Source organism: Xenopus tropicalis, chromosome 1, assembly GCF_000004195.4.
Source record: "Xenopus tropicalis strain Nigerian chromosome 1, UCB_Xtro_10.0, whole genome shotgun sequence".
In the NCBI taxonomy this organism is placed as follows: Eukaryota; Metazoa; Chordata; class Amphibia; order Anura; family Pipidae; genus Xenopus; species Xenopus tropicalis.
Window position 1 is genome coordinate 102,840,612 of NC_030677.2, and position 19,221 is coordinate 102,859,832.

General features: G+C 39.1%; 1 protein-coding gene across 2 annotated transcripts; it reads left to right on the plus strand.

Annotated features, from left to right (window-relative positions):
* The first annotated feature begins 5,015 nt into the window (after positions 1–5,015).
* On the plus strand, positions 5,016–17,270 carry mob3a (MOB kinase activator 3A). 2 transcript variants are annotated; one of them, XM_012960681.3, is made up of 5 exons: positions 5,016–5,358; positions 8,336–8,623; positions 12,758–13,263; positions 13,567–13,769; positions 14,623–17,270. In XM_012960681.3, the coding sequence occupies exons 3-5, from the start codon at positions 12,846–12,848 to the stop codon at positions 14,650–14,652; spliced, it is 651 nt and encodes a 216-aa protein (XP_012816135.1). In that variant the 5' UTR covers positions 5,016–5,358; positions 8,336–8,623; positions 12,758–12,845; the 3' UTR covers positions 14,653–17,270. The 2 variants fall into 2 exon arrangements, with proteins under 2 accessions (XP_012816135.1, NP_001011080.1); NM_001011080.1 differs by lacking the exon at positions 8,336–8,623 and having other exon boundaries at positions 5,247–5,358; positions 14,623–17,268.
* Positions 17,271–19,221: the final 1,951 nt, after the last annotated feature.

Consider the following 19,221-nt stretch of genomic DNA (forward strand, 5'->3'; position numbering starts at 1 on the left):
CACTGCTCAGGTGTTATGGAGGCCCAGGATGCTTCAATAGTGGCCTTAAGCTCATCCAGAGTGTTGGGTCTTGTGTCTCTCAACTTTCTCTTCACAATATCCCACAGATTCTCTATGGGGTTCAGGTCAGGAGAGTTGGCAGGCCAATTGAGCACAGTAATACCATGGTCAGTAAACCATTTACCAGTGGTTTTGGCACTGTGAGCAGGTGCCAGGTCGTGCTGAAAAGTGAAATCTTCATCTCCATAAAGCTTTTCAGCAGATGGAAGCATGAAGTGCTCCAAAATCTCCTGATAGCTAGCTGCATTGACCCTGCCCTTGATAAAACACAGTGGACCAACACCAGCAGCTGACATGGCACCCCAGATCATCACTGACTGTGGGTACTTGACACTGGACTTCAGGCATTTTGGCATTTCCCTCTCCCCAGTCTTCCTCCAGACTCTGGCACCTTGATTTCCGAATGACATGCAAAATTTGCTTTCATCCGAAAAAAGTACTTTGGACCACTGAGAAACAGTCTAGTGCTGCTTCTCTGTAGCCCAGGTCAGGCGCTTCTGCCGCTGTTTCTGGTTCAAAAGTAGCTTGACCTAGGGAATGCGGCACCTGTAGCCCATTTCCTGCACGCGCCTGTACACGGTGGCTCTGGATGTTTCTACTCCAGACTCAGTCTACTGGTTCCGCAGGTCCCCCAAGGTCTGGAATCGGTCCTTCTCCATAATCTTCCTCAGGGTCCGGTCACCTCTTCTCGTTGTGCAGCGTTTTCTGCCACACTTTTTCCTTCCCACAGACTTCCCACTGAGGTGCCTTGATACACCACTCTGGGAACAGCCTATTCGTTCAGAAATTTCTTTCTGTGTCTTACCCTCTTGCTTGAGGGTGTCAATGATGGCCTTCTGGACAGCAGTCAGGTCGGCAGTCTTACCTATGATTGCGGTTTTGAGTAATGAACCAGGCTGGGAGTTTTTAAAAGCCTCAGGAATGTTTTGCAGGTGTTTAGAGTTAATTGGTTGATTCAGATGATTAGGTTAATAGCTCGTTTAGAGAACCTTTTCATGATATGCTAATTTTTTGAGATAGGAATTTTGGGTTTTCATGAGCTGTATGCCACAATCATCAATATTAAAACACTAAAAGGCTTGAACTACTTCAGTTGTGTGTAATGAATCTAAAATATATGAAGGTCTAATGTTTATCAGTACATTACAGAAAATAATGAACTTTAACACAATATGCTAATTTTTTGAGAAGGACCTGTACATGAATTAAAAATATGCAGCCTTTTCATGATTTCTAATGTAGCAATATGGTTTGGAACAGTTACCTAAGCCTGGCAGTAGTCAGCTGTATTCAGCCTGCATCCTCCAAATCTCACAATTCCCTGTGCATGGGATGTCAATCAGGAAAGGAATGTGAAAGTGCAATTCATTGTGGGTTATGTAGTTCCAGTATGCTGTCTTAACCTTTGAAGAAGTTGTTACAATTAATTTTTAAGGATTTCAAATGATGCAGAAAGAGCTGGATTTCAGCATATAAAAATGGTGTGTATTCATACTTTTTGAAACAAATTACAGGTATATTTTCTGTTTTGTGTGTGGGGCTCTTTAATAAATTTTGGTTCGGAAGCTGGAGTTCCCCTTTAATAGTATTCTAAAAATCACCATCACAAATCACATAATGCTGGAGTAAATCACAACAATCAAAAATTCCATAGGCATACACATAATCAGCAAATTGCAAATCTCTGCATCTATTAATCTGTGTGTATCCCAATTGTAAAGCCATTTAAGCACTGCAAACAAATCAAAGAGATTAATAGGAGTAGTAAAGATCCTATAAAAGTGGAAGATAGACCCTGAGGAGTTCTTCAGTCATCAAAACTGCTAAAAGGTAAAACAATGAACACTGAAATATTCCATTCCCCAAGAAGTCTGTAAAGTTTAACTCCTTGTTATATACCCATAAGGACACGGATCTAGTTTAAAAAAAAAAAAAAAAAACAACTTACCCCTAGGATGTAGGAGTTCATGTTCCTGATTTCATGAAGGACTACATACTTTTTCAAAGATGGCTATAGACAGGCCCACATGTCAAATGGATGGATACTGTAAGAGAACTACCTGATAATTACATTATTAGAAGGGAATGTCATTGTGGCTGCAGTAGGTAACACTCAATACTAGCCCATCAGATATCAACATTTATATATAGTGCCCACAATCAAAACGTAATAATGAATCAGTACTTGTGGATTACTTAACAGTTCTGTGTGTAGACCCCCTCCTTCATCTATAGAAATAGTTGGACCCAGGAAATCACTAGACTGGTGGAAAAAGGAATTGGTTATATATACAGCACTGCTAAATATGTTAGCGCTTTATAAATAAATGTTAATAATTATCCATAATACTTGGATTTTTCCAGGAATATTTCCATACATGCTGTAAGGCTACTAAAAAATATTGAAAACCCAATAGAATTGTTTTGCCATTAATTTGGTAGATTATTCTATCTTAATTAACAGCAGGTCCAAGCTTAATATTACATCAAAAATGAAAATAAATTGTTATGTTAAATAGGTCTCTATGGAAAATGACAGTATTTTGAAGGAAATACAGCAGATCAGGTGATAGTTCCATCTTAGTTTAATTCACACAGGCCAGTTTGTGCTGTCAAGTGGGTAACAAACCACACTGGGACCACTTTGCCAGAAACAAAAGGGTTTATTTATTAACATTGGAATCAAATATCACTGATAGAGACAAACATCACCGGTGATTTTGCCCATAGCAACCAATCAGCAATTACAATTTAACGGTCACCTACATGTTAGAGAATAAAAGATATAATTGGCAACATTATCAGTGAGGTTTGTATCCATTGTTGATAAATACACCCCATAGTGTAAATATAGAAATACTGGGGCACACATTAGTATTTTCTAGTATACGTGTTTTGGGGTCACACAGATAGGAAAAGGATAGATTTGTATACTACGATTGGAACACGCTAAACTTTTTTCAGTGGGATATCTGTATATTTTCCCCTCTCTTTTTTTGTTAAACTGAAGGCTTTCTTTTCATTGTTGTTTGGGGTAAAACTTAAACGATTACACTAAGGGGTTATCAAAATGTGAGTTTTGAGCTTAAAGACTCACCCACGTTCTAGTCATTCCTATGGTATTTGTAGAAGTGTATTTATCAATGGGTGAAAGCTAGAACTCACCATTTGATAAATACACTTGCAAAAATCCCACAGTTATGAATAGAACGGGGGTATGGGTATTCCATGGATATGCGATACTCTGCCTTTTCCCTAGAATTCCTCCTGATTTGCATATGAATAAGGATAGCGGATCCTCAAAATGCTTTTGTGCATCATCATTATGTTAAATGTTCTAGTTATCTAAAAATGACATTTATTATGTAGACAATATTCTAAAACAAATTGCAATTGGTCTTGTCAGTCCACAGGTTTGATTTTCCTGTTCGGGCATAGACTTCATCAACATGTTACTGCGGTCCTCCTCCAACAGGCCTGCATTGGCTATTATGATTCAATTGTTGGCATGAGAGACAAACAATCGCATCAACCCAATATTTCCCTTTGGCAACTTCTGTAGCAATCTCACTAGGTGAATGGCCAGCTTTACAACCGATATATTAGTTCCTGGGATGCTTCTGAGAAATGTATCAACCAATCAGTGTCAGGAAAACTCAGGTGTCAGTGGGCCCTCTTGCTCACCCAACCATTTGCCTTGTACGCCTATACCATGGCCATTACTCAATTCTATATGAAAAGAAACAGAAGAAATGGAGGAAAGGATAGATAATAGTATGTAAAGAAAGTGAGTTAACAGAGAAGGGGAGAGTGGACCTATGGTCTAAGGTTTCCTGGTGGGCCCTTGGCACCCCAGTCTGACACTGCAACCAATGCATCAAGGTCAGAAACCTATCTTAAAGGAGACATATCATATAAAAATTAAGAATGTACCAGTGAATTATACTCCTCTAAATGTAGTTGGACTGTGCATAAAAAAAGTTGTGTTTCAGACCCCACTAGTCCCTCCCATCTGTTTCACTTTCTGCTGGCTGAATTCTCTGGATGTGCAGAGATCTCAGTACAATGCACTGTTGGATAGGAACCAATCAGCAGCTAGGCTGACCTGATAGGGAACTGAAGCCTGTCTTTGCTTGTGTAAGTGCAAGGCTGTCATTGGCTATCCCTCTTCTGGCAGGCCTGTTAGGACACGCCCACCCTTCATTTAAAACATAGAGAACTGATAGGATCTATTGCAGGGGTCCCCAACCTTTCTTACTCGTGAACCACAGTCCAATATAAAAAGACTTGGAGAGCAACACAAGCACCATAAACGTTCATGGAGGAGCCAAATAAGGGCTGTGATTGGCTGTTAGGGGCCTCTATGCACCCTATCAGCTTATAGGGGCTTTATTTGGTAGTAAATCTTGTTTTTATTCAACCAAAACTTGCCCCCAAGTCAGGAATTGAAAAATAACTGCCTGGTTTGGGGGCACTGAGAGCAACATCCAAGGGGTTGGGGGGCAACATGTTGCTCACGAGCCACTGGTTGGGGATCACTGATCTATAGGGAGCTCCAATAAAGGGGCAATTTTTACAGACAGGAATTATTTTTAGCCCAAAGTGAAACCAGCACCGTATATTATTCATAATTGTGTACAAATGTAGGGGTTTTTTTTTCCATTTATCCAATATTAAATTTAAAAATGAAAAAAAATATTTTTTTCAATTCACATGTGAAATGCACATTTTAGAAACACAGTAAATAATATAAAATAGAAACCATTGTGGAAAACTCTTCACTTGTGCTATACTATTTGACAATAACCAGTTTCGTTTTAGAGATGCTACAGTTCGCATTTGGAGGCCTCTTAAGTTCAAGTCCAGCCGCATAAAACTTGAAACGCTCACTATTTTTAAAAATAACAATGATAAACAACCCTTTAATTTGCGCCTCAACAGCCCCAGTCACAACGGAGAGAACCCCGGAGCGTGGGTGGGGCAGAGCTATGGCGGAAGCAGACATCTCTCGGACACGCCTCTTTTGGCTGTCATAGCGGCTGCTCGACAGGAAGGAGAAAGTGTTGCAGGAATAGAGTACGAATTTTGCTAAAACAATCCCTGTGCGCTACAGTGTTCCGGGAGGACTAGGGAAGTAGTGCGGATATTCGGACATTACATTTTCTCTGCAGTGAAGAAGGTGGAAGCTAGTCCGGAGACAACAGGCCCGCTATATTTTGGCGGGAAGCCAGGTCGAAGCGAAAGAAGCCGGCGGCGAAGCTGACCCACTTCCTAGACTGGCCAGAGGCGCGACTTACAGTGAGTGGTTTTGACCCTTAGTGGGCACTGAATGGCCCTGCCCATAAACTAACATGAGAAAATGTAGCCTGCGAGTCTCCCATGCTGTTTGTTTCTCTCTAAAGCTGCGGCTCTTTATGCTCTGAACACAGAGGGGTGGCAGTTGTTCTTATACAGCCCCCATTTAAATGTGTTTAAGGGGTCAATGTTGCTCACCCGTGTAACGCCGCAACGTAGGGCCCTACGTATCACTCATTAATAACATTTTAAAGGATTTTCAAAGCTTCCCCCTTGCGCTGACTGAATCTCTAGCATCCCGGGGCAGTCCTAGCAAACTGCCAGGGGCTGCTGTAAGATGCCATAGACAGGCACTATCTAGTGGGTTGGTGGGGGCTGTTTGTCCATGTGTACTTGAAATGCCAGGGGCCTATTTTGAATCCCAGTCCAGATGTGTGTGGGAGCATTAAACTGGCCATACACGCACCAATGCTTCATACAATATTCGATGCGTGTATTGTGGCTCAACAAGGCGACCGATATCGCAGAAGGCTGCAGATATCAGTCGACTTGTCAATCGGGCAGGTTAAAAGAGTTTGATCGGGCGTCATTGAAGGCGCAAGAAAAAGTTGTGCTCAACCACTAAATTGTAAACCATTAGGCGGGGGTGCAATGAGGCTGTGACCACAAAATACATATAAACAACCGCAAAAAAGCAGTGGCCAGCTCCATGTTGTAGCCCCCACTATTCCCAGCTACAGTCAGGTGATCCCAATGGAGCCAATAAAAGGGCAACCATATGGGAGTTTTAACCTTATGCAGGTAAAACTTAGTCCCTTTGCTCAGTACTAATCTTAAATTACTTATATAGGTCAGTTAGTGTAGGACTGGCCAGAAGGGATGACTTTGACGTAGTTGGCCAGCTTGAAGTATATTGCAATGTACGGACAAACAATCCCTCTTTTTGGGGTGGGGAGGGAAGGCATTTACTAGTAGCTGAATGCACAGAAATGTCCTATTTCTACATATTGATAATGGGTGAGTGCAGAGGATTTTTTGCGGCCATTGAAGGCGCATTAAGCTGGTCACACACGTGGCGATCTGACGATGTTTCGTGCGACCGACATAGTCAGATCCGCCACACACCATTCAGGGCTGAATCGGCAGGTAAGGAGGTAGAAACAATAGGATTTCTACCTCCTTCTGCCGATTCAGCGCTGAAGGGAGATTTTGGTCAGGCGCCTTCTATGGCGCCCGATCAAAATTTTCAAACTGGTCCGATCGATGAGTCGGCCGATAGCAGCAGCTTCCTGCGATATCGGTCGACTCGCCGACATACCATACACGCACCGAATATCGTACAAAACGAGGTTTCGTACGATATTATCGGTGCGTGTATGGCCACCTGAATCGGCAGGTGGAGGTAGAATTTCTATTGTTTTTACCTCCATATCTGACTATTCAGCCCTGAACGTCTGAGGAGGGTGGGGAACGATCTTTCGTGCAAAGATCGAATTTGCTACCTTTAGTTTTCCTGGTGGGAGTGCACTGGTAGCAGAGTTCAGGAATTCGGAACACTACTAGCCCAATTTTTATGGCCGACCAATTCTGTGTCATTTGAATCTATAGACTAGCAACTTTGTGGTCATGATATCATTCAGTTATCAAGTCAAGATGGATCACAGAGGCCCCAGTGTCTTCATATGAAATTTGTATGAATTGCTGTGTACAGGATCTCATCACATGGCTGTACTTGTGCCCTTTGTTAGTACATTTGCATGCCAATTCATAAGTACCTTATTTCTGTTAATGACAAAACAGAACATTATTATAAAATATCAGTTTTATCTTCTGATCAGCCCAAACATTCTCATGTGAACTCTGAACTGACTGATGTATTTTTAATCTGTCCTTGTTGAGCTAAACATGCTTGTAAGATGCCATTTCATAATGTTTTTACTTAGCAGTGCATTTATTGGTTTTGCACAAATATTTTAGTCAAGTGACAGGCAAAATTCTGTGCTACTGAGGCATTATGTTCTAATTATTTAAAGGACAAGGAAAGGCTAAGTCACTTGGGGGTGCCAAAATGTTAGGCACCCCCAAGTGACTTTAATTGCTTACCTTGTGCCCTGGGCTGGTACCCCTGTTAGGAGAAAACAGCACCAGCCCCGGGGTACCTGTCGGGAGCGCTTCCTCCTTCCTATCCGCTCTCTAGCCAATTGTCCCAGACAAACGCATGCGTAGTAGAGTAAGAGTAGTATGTCCAACATAGTTCATCAGATTGCTATGAATTGATATAATTTAATGCATATTTATTAAAACACTTCATTTGGTAGTATGTGAGGTTGGTACTGTAAAGGGGAGAGCAGTAGATAGAGGAAACACCCTGTCTAACAGTGGAGTCCTGCCTTACTATACTAATGGGTTACTATTATCTGGATCTGCTACTTCATTGCATTTTTGGGTAACTGACATCAATGTTTCACACACTTGCCTCCTCTATATACCTTCTATTGATATAAGCCCTATACAACTTTACAATGCTAATTAAATTTGTCTGTCCTGACACTCAGGCTTCCGAATGCGGTAATATTAGTGCCTCATATCCTGTTGACTACTTCCTGTTTTACTTCCCCCTTTTTAAATACTGTTTATTGTCTAACCTCCATAGTACCATTAGTGTGACTATTGACTTGCAGTTATTGTCCAGTGTGAGGTTAAAAGTCAAGTCATTACTTGTATTTTGATGTTAGCAACAGAAACATAAACATTAAATCTGCTGTCCCCTCTGGTCTGCATATTTATTGCCTGAAGAATGACATGGGTGAAGGGAAGCTGAAAGGGAAATTTGATACAAATTTACCAGAACATGCGTTGGCGAGAGGGGGATTTACAGTTTTGCACAACAAACTATGTATTGTACCTGCTAACATTTTAAATAATGATCAGTGAGTAAAGTACCTTCTTGTTTATAATTGGATTTCCCCTGTATCTTTAGGGTGATGACACAAAGGCAGATTTTGTTAATTTGCCTGCTGCTTTTAAAAGACATTTAAAGTCAATTTCCGTGAAATAAAGTTATTTCCCTGGCTGATGCGTCTTTCAGAAGAAAACTGCACGAGTGTGTGATAAAACTGGCTAAGCACTGCACCAGCATTTTTCTACCTTTCTCCCTGCTTCCCAGGCATCCCTAGTGCTGATTATTGTTCATGCATGAATAGTAGAGCAAACTGGCAAGTTTTATTCTGCTGCACATGTGGGATTACAAAAAGCCCAGGATTTAAAGGTAAGTAAAATTCTGGTGCAGAACTTTTTCACAGGGCGGTGCAGTTTTCTCTAAACAGGTGCACTGACCCAGGGAAAAAACAGTGATTTATTTCACTGGTGTGGTGCCTAACATTTTGGACCCCCCCCCCCATACCCCATGAAATAGGTCTTAGATGTCCTTTAAAGTACATGAAAGCCACCTGCAAATATGATTCTTGCCTAAAATAGTCTTAAAAGTAATTTTGCAATTATTGGGTGCTAAAGTAAAAATATGTAAATACCTATAAAGAGGACCCGTATACCTCTTTATACGTATATATAAATATAATCATTTTTTTTTAATTGTTAAAGATCTGGCCTTCATATGTTATGCTAATATCTTATCCCTCGTTGCCACCATCTTGTATTGCCTTATATGTTTTCCCTCTGCTTTGTTTGGTCAGCAACATGGATTTATAATAGCTTAGTTATCATCAAATACAAGATATGTTGCTATTATCGCAGATAAAGTGCATACATAAAGAAATTGAGAATTGTTTGTTTAAATAAGACCACAGGGCCCAAACCAAAGTGTAAAGACTCCTGGGAATGACTTATTGCAGAAACAGGGAGGTTTGTAGATGATGTTCAGTTATCCCATGTGATTGCCTATGCATCATTGTTTAAACCCAGTGAGTAAAGAGTATTCCCAGTCTTGTTACGGTGCAACCAGATAAAATAACTGCATGCTATTTCCAAGCAGAAATTCTACTATTTTCTGACAGTTTGGCCCCTCTATATGTCCATTTCTCCCAACTCTTTGATAAATAACATAGCAGATCTCAATGGAGATTAAAATAAATGGGCATAATAGTAACAAGAATAACCACCTCCCACTTGTTGCTGATAATTCCTCTTCTTACAGACTTGTATTTGATTTACTTGCTCTACTGCATTGCTTAATTAAATTCTCAGAAAATATGACTTCAATCTCATTCATCTGGTATTAATGACAGCCTTTTAGTTTTTGCTTTTGAATTTCGAAATGTTCCTAAAAATTAATTTGTAAGTATTTGGAAGTAATGCTTCTCAAGCACCCCCCTCCTTTTAGTTGCCATGGAAAAGGTTCTGGTCAAAAAAACCTCACGCTGCAGGATGTGGTAAATGTTACACAGTTTATGTGACATGCTACAGATGCTTATGCAGTTTAGTATTACAGAGATGAAAATAAATGCATTTGGATATTCTACACCGTTATGATTTTCTTTGACTGTATTGACTGTACTGTATCAATTATGTTTTAATAACTCTTTTGCCACACATTAATGCCCATTGTCTGCTGCATAGTTAAAGGGATTGTTCACCTTTAAATAAACCTTTAGTATATTATAGAATGGGCAATTCTAAGCAACTTTTCAATTGGTCTTCATTATTTATTTTTTTATAATTTTAACTATTTGCCGCCTTCTTTTAAATCTTTGCAGCTTTTATATATGGGTCACTGACCAAAGCAACCAAAAACTATTGCTCTGTGAGGCTACAGTTTTATCGTTATTGTTACTTTTTCAATTTTTTCAATACTTTTTTAATTGCAAATTGTCTCAGAATATTACTCTCTACGTCATACTAAAAGTTAACTCAACGGTAAACAACCCCTTTAACAGTTGGGACCTTCTGTATTCTCCAATACCATATTATAGACAGTGTAGTTTGAACCACACCCTGGCCATACACGCACCGATAATATCGTACGATATTCGGTGTGTGTATGGCAACTCGGCGAGGCAACCAATATTGCAGAAGGCTGCTGATATCAGTCGACTCGCTGATTGGGCACCATTGAAGGCGCCTGAGCAAACTCTACCTTCAGGGCTGTATCTAATGATTCATCCCTGAACGTCAGTGGAGGGTTGGAACGATCTTCGCATGAAAGATCGAAATTCGCCACGTGTGTGGCCAGCTTTAAAGATGTGCTAGTTTTGGCTAGGTAAATAAACATGAATTTCAAACTGTAGTGTATAGCATTTATAGTATTAAAGCTCTGAATTGTCCAGACACTGATCTTGTTTTAAAATATAACATTAATAAGATGCTGTTGTCAAAAATGTTTTGCTCAGTGGGATCTGCTGGGCAGTATTGCTTTAAGCCAAGCTTACAAAACTTGAATGAAAGCTTTAAAGAGATCAGCACATGATTGCTTTCCTGCTGTCTTAGTTCTGCCTATTTACTGTGAATGGAAATACTGTCTGATAAACAGTGTTTTCATTATTGTAGATTAAGAGCAGTTTATATTTAGCGCTGTGTATAATCTCTTCCTAGCTTTGTAACCCCCTACCCCAGTGGCTACAAGGGGCAAAATGCATTGTAAAAAATAAATGAAAGGGCACTTATCGCCAAAACATTGCTTTCCCCACCAGAAGTGCGAGCTAACAAGGCCTGCATTACAGATAAGATAAACAATTGTATTTTTTGCAGAAAAAAAAAAACCTTACGTAATTTGTTAGGAAACCACAGTTTGCTCACTGTGTGCATGTGTGTGGCGCAGGAATGGGTGATGTAAAAACTGATCATATGCATAATAAGAAAGCTGTGACTTTCTGAAAATTATGTTGTAGGTTATCTTTGTGTTAAGGGCATTTGTGACATAGAAAAATAGGAACAAAGGCACACTCAACTCCGGTGCCTCTGCAAGCCATTTTTATTTAAGTGATATCCTTAACCAAGGATAGAGAGGTAGAAGATTCAGATTGCATAATTTCTGGAAAATGAAGACATTTTGATAGGATCCTAGAGTTGTACTTTTGGCGATTTCCATACACATACCAATTACGAGCTTTCATTCCCTCCATTGACGTTCGGGGCTGAATCGTCAGATATGGAGGTAGAAACAATAGGGATTCTATATCTACCTGATGATTCAGCTCTAAACACGACAAAGCTTTTGCAATATCAGTCGTCTCGTCAATCTACCATACACGCACCAATATTGTACGAAACAATGCGTGAATGGCCAGCTTAAATGGTGCATAGCATTGCCATAAAAGTATTAGAGCACAGAACAGTGAAAAATTAGCTTGACTTGTTTTGTGCAAATTTAAACAGGGTTTAAATACATCAGTACAAATATTTGCCTTAAAAAGTTTTTAAATGTAAATTAAATATATTCTATGTGTGAAAAGATTTGCCTCCTCTTTCGAATAAACATAGTAATATGGGAGGTATAAAGTCTTTATCTTGCAATACGCGAACAATAGCGTATAATTTTATATAGCATTATTTGGGCGGTCCCATCTCATTTCCTCTTTTTCTTTTTCAATTTGCTGAAGTGATACTAGGGAAAATAACAGACTTTTCATTGGGGTTTTTTGGCTGGCAGGAAACATTGAAAGGTTATGTACACACTCACGTAAAGATAGTCTTGTCACAACAAAAAGGGCTTGGCCTCTCACTGAGTAAAGGTGGACATACATGTTAAGATCTGCTCATTTGGCAAGGTCACAAAACGAGTGAATATTCTCCAACTGTGTTGATCTAAGGTGGGCAATATTGACCTTAATTTATTTGATTTGCGACCTTGCCAAATAATCTAAATACAATGATGGGTATCGGAGCCATCAGGCCGAGGACCGCATCAGTGAGCCAATGCGGTCCCCGATTCAACAGCCAGATATTGGTCGGGGGGCACCGGAACATGGACAGATAAGCAGCCGAATTGGTGTAAAGGACTCAACTGATTAAAGCACGTACAGTTTTGGAACCTGTTGTCCAAAATGCTTGGGCCCTGCTAAAAATGTATTTAACATTAAATAAACCCAATAGGATTTTTTTCCCTCCAATAAGTATTCATTATATCTGTTGGGATTAAGTACAAGGTACTGTTTTATTATTACAGAGAGAGGGAATCACTTTTAAAAAAGAGAATTATTTGCTAAAATGGAGTCTATGGGAGATGGCCTTCTCATAGACAGAGCTTTCTGGATTACTGGTTTTTGGATAATGGATCATACCTGTACTATTTCAAGCCATGATTTATATCTGCATGAGTGCAAAAAGCCTTGGTAGCAGCTTTTATTGACTGCTGTAACTTTGTCATATGTGCTAGGCTGCAGTTTACAATGGAGAGAATCCATCATACATAACCTAACCTGCTTCATTATATGTCTTTCTTTTACAGGAACCTACCTGCAGTTTATCAGTCCTTGTGGTTAAATCAGAATTTGTCTTTAGACCACTGCTAGAAATCAAGGGATTTAATTGCTGCTATGTCTAATCCCCTTAAACAAGTCTTCAACAAGGACAGAACCTTCCGTCCCAAGAGAAAGTTTGAACCAGGTACTCAGCGCTTTGAGCTGCATAAGAAGGCTCAGGCATCCCTTAATGCTGGACTTGATTTGAAGTTGGCAGTTCAGCTCCCACATGGGGAGGACCTAAATGACTGGGTAGCAGTACACGTGGTGGATTTCTTTAACCGGATCAACTTAATATATGGTACCGTCAGCGACAGCTGCACTGAGCAGTCTTGCCCTGTTATGTCTGGTGGTCCGAAATATGAATACCGTTGGCAGGATGATAACCGCTATAGAAAGCCCACTGCTCTTTCTGCTCCAAAGTACATGAATTTACTTATGGACTGGATAGAAGTTCAAATAAACAACGAGGGAATATTTCCTACAAATGTCGGTGAGTTCCAAATCTAATCCCATATGCATAAATTTGCAAGATATGTGATAGCAAGCCAAAGCCTAGTTTTTTCCCCCAGTAAGCAAAGAGTCTGTAGTAGTCTGCCTGATTGCTGATTTAGTACTGTGTGTAATATTGTGTGTAAATTACCTGCTTCAGGCCCAGCTTTTCTTTTTCTGATCCTGGGCTTGGGATGCAGGGATAGTGGTTATTTTGTGATTAAACAATATTTAGGTGCAGAATTTTATGACAGGCTCTGAATGATACACGTTTCTAACTCCAATTTCTCTCTTTATGTAATAGGTACTCCATTTCCAAAGAACTTCCTTCAGGTGGTGAAAAAAATCCTCTCTAGGCTTTTTCGGGTATTTGTACATGTGTATATACATCACTTTGAGCGGATTATCCAAATGGGAGCAGAAGCACATGTCAACACTTGCTACAAACACTTTTATTACTTTGTAACTGAGTTTAATTTGATAGACACCAAGGAACTTGAACCATTGGTGAGTCCGGACCTTTGGATGAGCTAAAATACTAGTCTGTTGGTCTAATATTTTGCAGAGCAGCTGCATTCCATCCCTTGATCAGCGGCTTACCTGGCTGTATTTGAGGACCCTGAGGGGTTAGAGTGCTTGTTTGAGTGTGCCTAATACTGCCACAGAAAATAAAGTTTTCTTTTAGTAGACAGAAGGTTTGCAGTGTACAGTACAAGAAGCACCGTGCAGTTATTTCATAGACTAGTATGGTATTTACTTTTATTCTGAAACAAAACATTTGATGATCTGTGACTTTTTATTCAGTGGAAAATACATGATGTAGTTTGAACAGGTGAAACCTTTTGTCTCTGTGTACAACTGGTTTACCTAGTTTCAGACTAGACCAGAAGGTAGGGTTAGTATATTTGGGGGAAAAAAACTAAAAGCAATATTGCTTCATCTATATGTTTACGTACAAAAACAGGCCGACAAATTTTATCTGACTAGACGTCTTTTCAGGTGAGAGGAGAGATTACACAATGGGGTGATTAGTGAACCGTATTCCTTTTACATGCACTAGCTTTAAAGTAATACTGCCTCATTCCTAAAGAAGCTGGAATGTTTTTATAAGTGAAAGATGTATCTTAAATGTTGTTGGGAAATGTATAAAATGCACAACCGCTGTAGATTTTGTCATTTTTGGATGACTGTAGTTTAAAAGTCAATTACTATGTTTAACTACTATTTCCTTTTTTTTTTTTTTACATACATTGATATATGTATATTTTGAGCAGATAGTCCAAATGAAGCCTCATAAGCACAACATTGCGGCCTGTCACTGATACTAATAAGCATTTTTTTTTTTTTCTGGTCTCAACAGAAGGAAATGACTTCGCGGATGTGCCACTGACAAAGGACTTATTCTTGGTTTTATGTTTCCACATCCTGCTGATGCCTGTGGAGCCTGTCACATTACTGCTGAACATGTACCCCTCTGCCAGCAGAGAGGTCACCCAGAAGTGCGGACTCTATCCCTTTTGATAAAACGTAGAAATCTGAATGTGATTTATTTTTTAAATCTATTTTTAAATCGCTGGCACTTCATAAAACCTGTCATATTTCAGGACAACTCTTTTCTATCGCCTGTATATCAATTTCTATGCATAGATTTATTTTTTGTATGTTTGTAGCATTTCATTCTGTTGTGTTGCATAGGTTAAATGTGCAGGAAACCTCATACACATTCCTGTACTGTAATCACAAGCATATAAAGGAACATTACCACTTAAAAAATGCAGTACTGCTTTTAGGGACCAAATATTAGGCTTTTTACCAGGGCCTTCTGTATTTGCAGACTTGCTGATACTTGTAGGGATTTCACCATGGGACTATGCCTTGTTATCTTGGTTTGGGAGCAATACGCTAGCATACCCCTTGTTTCATTGAGGCTTGTGGTACATGCAAGTGCATCAGAGGGCTGCATGTCTTTTTCTGAATGATATGAGTTATCACAGTGAAGTTTCTAACTAAATCCTTGCACTGCTTCCAGCATATACTGTTATGCCACTTGTATGTCACAGTAGATATTAAGGAAGCATCTGGTAACTGCCAGACCAAGCATTTTACTTGTGCTGTAAGTCTGTTATCTCTATGAGCCAAGCATATGAATTCCATGCATATGCTGCTAATTGTTCATTTGTGCCTTATATAGTTCTAAGGAGAGAATACTTTTGTATATAATGCACTGAATACACATGCAGTAGTTACGGAGAGAAACTGCATTTTTAGAAAGTGTAATTCATTTCATCATAGCTGTATAACTGACTAAAGTGATTTATAATACAGGATTTTAGTGGATTGTTCCCAACTATACATTAGGGAAATGAATTTTCTGAAAACATGTCTTCCTAAAGAATTTATGGACCATCCACATGTCCTCCCCCAGTAGCCTGATACATGTGTGCACCTTCTTTCTTTTTTTATCTTTTTATTGTGAGAATAGTGAATAACGTTTTCATATTACTCTCTTCCACAGTAGCAATTGGTTATAATACTTTTCTATGTTTAGACTTCCCAGCATGCATATCTGGTTTACCCATAATTTCCATATTTTCTGGAAATATTCTGGCTGAACCTATGGCTTTGCACAGAATATTGCCACTTTTGTGTTTTACTTTGCTGTTTACTTCAGTGAGTTTTGGCTATTTGTTGTATTGATAAAAACAATAGAATAGGTAGGATTCACTTCTGGCCACCTGACAATTGCCATCCTCAGCTGGGACACTGACACTAGAAGGTGGGTGTTGGATACAAGGCATCCAGATTCCCATTGATCTGGCAGTATAAGCAGTGCACACAATAAATAGAAGTTTATATTCTTTCAAACACAGCTACTGGGGAGCTTTATTTAGACTCATTTGGAAGTAGACCTTTACATACAGGGTCCAGGGTGGTGGGGTACTCCCCCCAGTCCCTGTGCTTTTTTTTTTTTTTTTTTTAAAGCATGGAAATTAATGTGTTCTGAGTAGTTGTGCTCACTGATGAATAGCTTATACATTCTTTTTTGCCCATATAGCTGGTCATTTTGTTGGCCAAATAAAACTTTCTCCTTCAGAAAGAAATCATGACGGAGCTCTATGAAAAGGAAGAAAAATAACTGAGAAATATGAATCTGTTTAAAGGAACTTAATGTTTTGTATTGAGAACTGCATCACACAGCTTAGTAAAGGTATTATTATTAGATATTAATGAGCAGCAGTTGGGTTATTAAAACACATGTTAGTGAAAGATAGATGTTTATAGATAGTATGTTTATTGAGAAAAATCCTACCCTGACAGTCTAAATCTGATTCCTTCTCTCACATTTGAAATGATTATATTAAAGACAAATGGAGTGATGATGTTCCCCCTATGAGATTAAAGTAGTTGTTTCTACTTCACTAAACATATATTTTAGAGTAATTATCCCAAACTATAGATCTTTCATTAGTGGAAGTAGCTGTTTCTCTTATCAATGTCATTAAGCTGGTGATGTAAATGAATGTTTCTTTCATTTTTAAATCAATCAGGAATTATAAACTAGTGTAGCTAGGTCGATTTGCTGGCATATAGTCGCCGTTCTTCAATGCCTGTTATTTCCACACATTCCCAATTCTTTCACTAGATTTATTTATTAAATGCACTTTTTATGTAACCACTAATAACTATCTGTGCCGTTTTGCTACCATTGTACAAAGGAAGCGTCATGGCATTGTTTATATGGGGTGAGGCATTCACACTCAGCTGGGTACAAGTGATGCCCCTAAAAGTTTTGAATGCTTTTATAAACTGGTTTTCATGCACATTTCATTCAAAGAATGTTTTATGGTTTAAAATTGCAGGTGGTCCACCTTTTTAAACTTGGAAATGTACAAAGATTTTATTTTCATACACAAGGCCTTTTCAAGTGCCTAGTTTTTGCTAACCACTGTCACAAGCATCCTCTGTTTTTATTATAGTGCAAATAAATTATGCAGTGTCTAAAATGGATTGGGATCCTGGTTTGATTTTTATTTTATATTTTCTACACACATATTGTACTAAGTTGTTAACAGATACATTGTTGCTTAATTCATGCACTTATTAACTTCTTTCTTCTCTGCTCCTTGATCACGCATGTATACCTTGCACTCCTCACCTAGCTCCTATTTTCACTTACCAGCTTTACTAGCAGCAGCCTTTTCATCTAGTCTCCGTCACTAAGCTAATAGTTATCTCATATCCATTCTCTGCTGGAAATATTTAATAGGAGATGTAGTGTCTGAAGAAATATATTTTACTACTAAATTTGACTTTTTTACAAGGAAGATCACTCTCCTGTGTGGAGGAAAAAAATGCAATGGCAAGCACAGAGTTTGGTGGCGTCTCTGTGTGTATGGAAGCCATACTTGGGAGGGACTAAAGCTGCTTCTTTTATTTCCAGAGGCACTGAGGGCTGCTGTGCCGACATGTGACATTTAGCAGCAAATAGTAGACACCGAAGCTATGCTGAGATCAATGAGGGTATGCTCAGTGTCGGACTGGGACCTTAGGGGCCCACCAGAAAACCTTAGACTATAGACCCACTCTCCGGACTATTTTTCCTCCTTTCCTGACCCAACCTCTTTATTCTCCTAGTCTCTCTTATTTACATGCTAGCATCCAGGCCAAAATGGTCAGGAGCTGGAGGGCCCACTGAAACCTGGTATCTTGGTGGGCCAGTCCAACACTGGGTATGCTTGTCTAAAAAACGTGTTTAAAGTGATCTTTCAGGGTCAAAAAGATTGGGAAAAAGTCACTAATGACAAAAAAAACTTTCTTGGTGGCTGCATATATTTAATAATAAATAGAAACCCAAAGAGACCAATTTTTATTTTTATTTACGTTTTCTTAAAAAAAAAAAAATAGCTCTTGGACCTGGGTTAAAAAAAGGTGGATTCTTGCCCTGGGTTTATCTGCAGGCTGAAATCCACCAAGTGTAGCACAAGCCTTCTGTACACTTCTGCTTGAATGTGTGCCACATATGTTGCATTTATATTTAATTGAAAATAAATCTATATTAATTCTACATGCATTTTTCTGTCTTAATAATAAGTGTCAAATGCATAAAAACAGCATCTTGCTATTAAATTCAAGTGTGCTAAAACACAGGTCTAAATGGTCATGCATAAAAAAAAGGAAGATAACCCCTTTTTTATTTTATAACATATATATATATATATATATATATATATATATATCTATCTATCCAGAATGCTTGGGACCAAGAGTATTCTTTTTATAATTTGGATTTCCATACCTTAAAAGAGAAGGAAAAGCTAAGTCACTTGGGGGTGCTAAAATGTTAGGTACCCCCAAGTGACTTTAATCGCTTACCTTGTACCCCGGGCTGGTACCCCTGTTAGGAGAAAACAGCACCAGTCCGGGGTACCTGGAGCAATGCGCTTCCAGCTTCGTTTAGCTGCGACTAAAACAATAGGCGCATGCGCAGTAGAGTGAAAAGCCAACTTTTCTCTTAAAGTTCGGCTCTTTCACTCTACTGCGCATGCGTGCGAGTGATACAGGAAGAAGGAAGCGCTGCAGCTACCCCAGGCTGGTGCTGTTCTCTCTGTACAGGGGCACCAGCCTGGGGTAAAAGGTAAGCGATTGGAATCACATGGGGGTGCCTAACATTTTGGCACCCCCAAGTGACTTTGCCTTTCCTTCTCCTTTAAGTCTACTAAAAATAAGCTACTAAAATCAATAAAACAATCATTAAACCCAGTAGGATTTCATAATTTGGAGTGTTCTGGATGATGGGTTTCTAGATAACGGATCCCATAAAAAATTCATTACCTATTTAAATTTCAGTGGTCATATAAAAGTGCCAAAAAATCAGTGGAATTAAAAATTCATAAAGTTCCCAATATATACTTCTTCACTGCAATTTCATCAATGAGTTAATAAAGGGACTATTATTGAG